This window comes from Vigna umbellata, chromosome 9 (assembly GCF_029865625.1).
Source record: "Vigna umbellata cultivar VRB3 chromosome 9, Vumbellata_1.0, whole genome shotgun sequence".
NCBI lineage: Eukaryota > Viridiplantae > Streptophyta > Magnoliopsida > Fabales > Fabaceae > Vigna > Vigna umbellata.
The window spans coordinates 44,610,111-44,614,957 of NC_142173.1; the positions used below are offsets into that span (position 1 = coordinate 44,610,111).

A 4,847-nucleotide genomic window follows, 5' to 3' on the forward strand; every position below is an offset into this window, starting at 1 on the left:
CTAGGCCGTGAGTCCTTTGGGAGAACGATACTTGGTCGTACCGAGTTTATTACGTGATACGATTCGGTCACACTTGCCGAGGGTTAAACAAGTTTTTGGCGCCGTTTTTCGGTGTTCATAAATTTGTCATCATCGCTCAACGCCAATTACTGCTGAGGGGAAAACTGGCGCTGAGGGGAAGAAGTGTCACGCGCTATTGCCGCTGAGTGGCACTTTTCTGGGGTTGGGCCTATCTTTCTGTATTTTTTAGAATAGTATATAAGCTTTAGGACGTTCTAGGGTTTGTATCTTTGGTTGGAACGAAGCAACAACACACTCTTTCACCCCTTGGAGGAGGATTTTGGATGCTAAGGCTCCTTTGTCAACTTTCTAGGGTTCTATCCTTCACTTTTCCATTGTATTTCATCTAGTTTCACCATGAATATGGTGAACTAAACTTATTTTGGTGTTGGGGAATCAATGTAAATCCTTAGAAACTCTCTTGTATGGAATTTGTTCTTCAAGATCATCTTTATGATACATGCTTTCTTTCATTAATAGTTAGGGTTTTTCCCCTTTGCTCAAAGCATGCATTGTTTAACTCATTCGATGTCATGATTTTTGGTTTTGTCGATATGGACACATACGGGGAAATCTAGATCTGGGGAATCTCTCCCAAAATTATGTTACCAACCTACACATAGGAGTATGATAGTTGGTTGCCTTTAAGCTTCTGTACTTTAGAATTAATTATTAGTGATGCTAGGAATTGTATGAACTCATAATTAAGGATAGGGTTTCTTTGCCGAGACATCGGGTTTAAAGTAATTTAGAAAGTGGCATTAACATTAATGAAAAGAATGATGAATTCCTAAATACAAGAGAGTGGATAAGATGAAATTGATAAACCCCAACAACATATTCATCGATATAGTTCAATTCCCGTGTTTTGTTTCTTCTTGCCCATTTATCATCACATGCATACATATTTACTTTTCAGTCTTTTGCATTTGAAACTTACAACAATTTGTTCACAAGTCTTAATTAATCAATAAATCACATAATTGTCTAGGTCGTGAGTCCTTTGGGAGAACGATACTTGGTCTTACTAGGTTTATTACTTTATACGATTCAGTTACACTTGTCAAGGGTTTAACAAGTCTTTGACTTCGTTTTCGGGGATCGAAGATTTGTTCATCAGATTCTGATAACGGTTGATATACTATTATTTTTATACTTAATTTTGATATTAAAAACACCCTTTATGACTTAGAAACTAGCTTAAAATCATGCTTTTGCTTAGGTTCTGAGAATAAGAGAGTTGAAGGTGGTATTATTGGTTTTATGCTTGGTATTCCTTGCTTTGACAGGAATTAAGATGAATTGGATAAAGAAGTTTAAGTAGCAAGGAGTTGGAGTCACGAAAGGCTGGAAAAGTACCACATAGAAGAATTGTAGATAACGTTGAGCGTCAATTTCTTCTCTCTCACGTCAAGCGCCACCATTGAGCACCAAGTTCTTTTGTCTCACGCTTGAACGCCACCGCTAGGCGCCCTTTTGGAGCGTTGAGCACCAATGACGTGGGCTTGGACCTATTTTCTATTATATTTATGAACTATTTAAGGTTTTGGACGACCTAGAGACTGGATCTTTTGAAAGAAAGAGGCGCAAAAACACTCATTTCATCTCTCGGAGGCGAATTTTGGATGCAGAAGCTCTGATCTTCAACTTTTTGGGTTTTATCTTTCATTCTTTTCCATATTTTCATCTAGTTTCACCATGTCTATAGTGAACTAAACCTCCATTGTTGTTGGGGAAATGATGTAATCCTTTTAAACTCTCATGTATTGAATTGATTTATATTATAAATGTTTTACTTCATTAATTGTTAGGGTTCTTCCTCTACGTTCTATGCATGCTTTGTTTAAATCATTCAATTGCATGATTACTAATGTTGTTGATATGGAAACATATGGGGAAATCTAGAAATGGGAAAATTCTCCCAAAAGCAATATTACCTAGACATAGGGATAGGAGGGTTGGTTGCCTTTAAGCTTTTGTGCGAATGTAATGCATAATTAATTGCTGGGGATACAAGACATTGTGATCTAGTAATTAAGAGTAGGCGAGACATTAGGTTTAAGGTAAATTCGAAAGTGGCATTAACATTAATGAAGAAGATGAATTCATAAATAGATCAGAGTGGATAGGATAAGTCGAAAACCTTAACAACATAATCATTCCATATTTTATAGATCAATCACCCTTGCATTCTTCAAGTCAATTGATCAACACTTGCATTCATATTTATTTTCTGCATTATAAACACCATGATTTTGTTTACAAGTCTTAATTAATCAAGAAACCACATGAATGTCTAGGTAGTGAGTCTCTTGGGAAACGATACTTGATCTTACCATTTTTTATTACTTGATATGATTCGGTACACTTGCCGGAGTCTTAAAATCTGAAAAATAGTAAACGAAGAAGGCAGAAAAGGTTTTCCAGACAACTTTTTCCCTCTCTTGAGACTCTTCAATAGCCTTTCACATCAGTATCTGACCAGGAAATAGAAGAGATGACAGACAATCAGAATGGTAGACGTACCTTGGCAAATTATGCAGCAGTCACTAGACCTCTTCATTTTAATAGTATTGTTAGACCAAGGGTAAATGCAACAAACATGGAGATGAAGTATGCTCTCATTCAACTGGTGAAGATCAATCAATTCAATGGATTTGCTCATGAAAATCCATATGAACATCTGACCACGTTCAATGAAATATGAAATACAATGAAGATTAATAGTGTGCCAAATGAGGCTATTAGACTTAGCTTGTTCCCTTTCTCTTTAGGAGGCAATGCTAAAATGTGGCTTAATTCATTCCCAGAGAATAGCTTCATTGAGTGGGAAGATGTGGTGGCAAAAATTATGAATAAATATTTTCCTGAGTCTAAGTTAAATAAAGGTAAACAGTAAATTTCTTCTTTTAGACAGGGCATGGAGAAAACTCTAGGTCAAACATTGGATAGATTCAAAGGTCTATTGGGGAAGACACCCACACATGGCTTTGATGAAACCACGGTGGTCATTCTTTTCCTTAGAGGACTGAGTTCACAGGCTAAATTGATGATGGATGCCTTAGTTGGAGGTAATATCAAGTGTAAGACTCCAGAGGAAGCTTATGAGTTGATTGAAAAAATGGCGCCAATGATAATGAGATGCATGATGAAAGGGCTCAATTTCAAACTAAAGGAGTTCTACAATTACAATCTCAAGATGCTTTGTTGGCTCAGAACAAAATAATGACTCAATAATTGGAGACTCTGATGAAGAAAATCTCTCAATTGCCTCAAGAATTGCAGAATGTTTCTTAAGCTCAACATCAACTTTGGAAGCAATGTGGTGGAGATCATATTAATGGACAATGTGCCATGCAAGCTATTACCCAAGAAGAAATCAATTTTATGGGTAATCAAGGTCGCCCAGGTAACTACAACCAAGGGTGGAAACCTCACCCAAGCATGGGTCGAGGGCAAGCTGGACAATTCAATAGACATCCACAACAACAATGGTACCCACAACCATCCTTATCTGATACGACTGCAAAACTAGAGGAGACACTCCAACAATTCATGTAAGTGTCTATCTCCAATCATAAAAGCATTGAAGTTGCCAATAGAAATTTGGAGATACAGGTTGGCCAATTGGCAAAGAAGTTGGAGGAAAAGTCTAAGAATAATTTTGGGGCAAATACTGGAGTTAACCCTAAGGAAGAATGTAACGCCATCATGAGTATAAGTGGTGAGATGTTAGTTGAGAGAAAAGAGAAGGAAGTTGGTGAGAAAGAAAAGATGAGTAGAGAAAAAGAGGAATTGAGCGAAAAAAAGGAGAAAAATGAAGAGCGAAAAGAAGAGGCTGAGAAAAAGATAAGAGATGATAATGATGAGGGGGTGGAAAAGGAAAAAGAAGAAGGAGAAGACGAGAGAAAAAAGGGAAAAATAATTGAGAAGCCCCTTCCTTACCCAAAAGGTTATTCAAAGAAGGATAAAGAGAAGCAATTTGGGTGTTTCATGGATACCTTCAAGCAATTGGAGATTACTATACCTTTGACCAAATCACTGCAACAAATTCCTGCTTATGCAAAACACTTGAAGCAGTTCCTTAGTAAAAAGAAGAGGTATTTTGATAAGGGAACAATTGAAGTGCAGGGTAATTGCAGTGCCATATTGCAGAAGACGCTTCCTCCCAAATTCAAAGATTCGGGGAGTTTCACCATCCCTTGCACCATTGGGAATCATGATATAGGGAAGGCTCTAGTTGACTTAGGGGCTAGCATCAATCTGATGCCCCTATCTATGGTAGAGAATATGGGTGGTCTTGAGGTCAAACCTACAAGAATGATCTTGCAAATGGCAGACAGGTCCATTAAGCATCCTTATGGTGTAGTGGAAGATGTTGTGATACAGATTGACAAACTCAAATTCCAGTGGATTTTGTAGTAATGGATATGAGGGAAGAAATAGAGATCCCTCTCATTCTTGGAAGACCATTCATGAAGACAGCCAAGGTTGTAATTCATGTAGATGATGGAGTTTAAACATTAAAAGATCAAGATGAAGAGGTGACTTTTAATGTCTTCAATGATGTGCATCCAATTCAAGTAAAAAAGACTAGTCCTAAAACAACAGATGAAGTTCTATCAGTGACTAGTCTACCTGATCAAGCTGCCGATTTGGTCAAGAGGAGCCATAATTGTTTTTCCCCAAAAGTAAAGGAGGAGGATGGAGATAATGAAGAGAAACAAGTGCACCAAGACTCGGTGCTGGAAAATAATGAACCTAAACCTGGCCAACCAATGAAATTC

At 37.5% G+C, this 4,847-nt stretch overlaps 1 protein-coding gene across 1 annotated transcript; it reads left to right on the plus strand.

The window, feature by feature from the left end:
* The first annotated feature begins 4,053 nt into the window (after positions 1-4,053).
* LOC148193654 (uncharacterized) lies at positions 4,054-4,482 on the plus strand. The gene has a single exon (XM_088099477.1). The coding sequence runs from the start codon at positions 4,054-4,056 to the stop codon at positions 4,480-4,482; it is 429 nt and encodes a 142-aa protein (XP_087955603.1).
* The last annotated feature ends 365 nt before the right edge of the window (positions 4,483-4,847 follow it).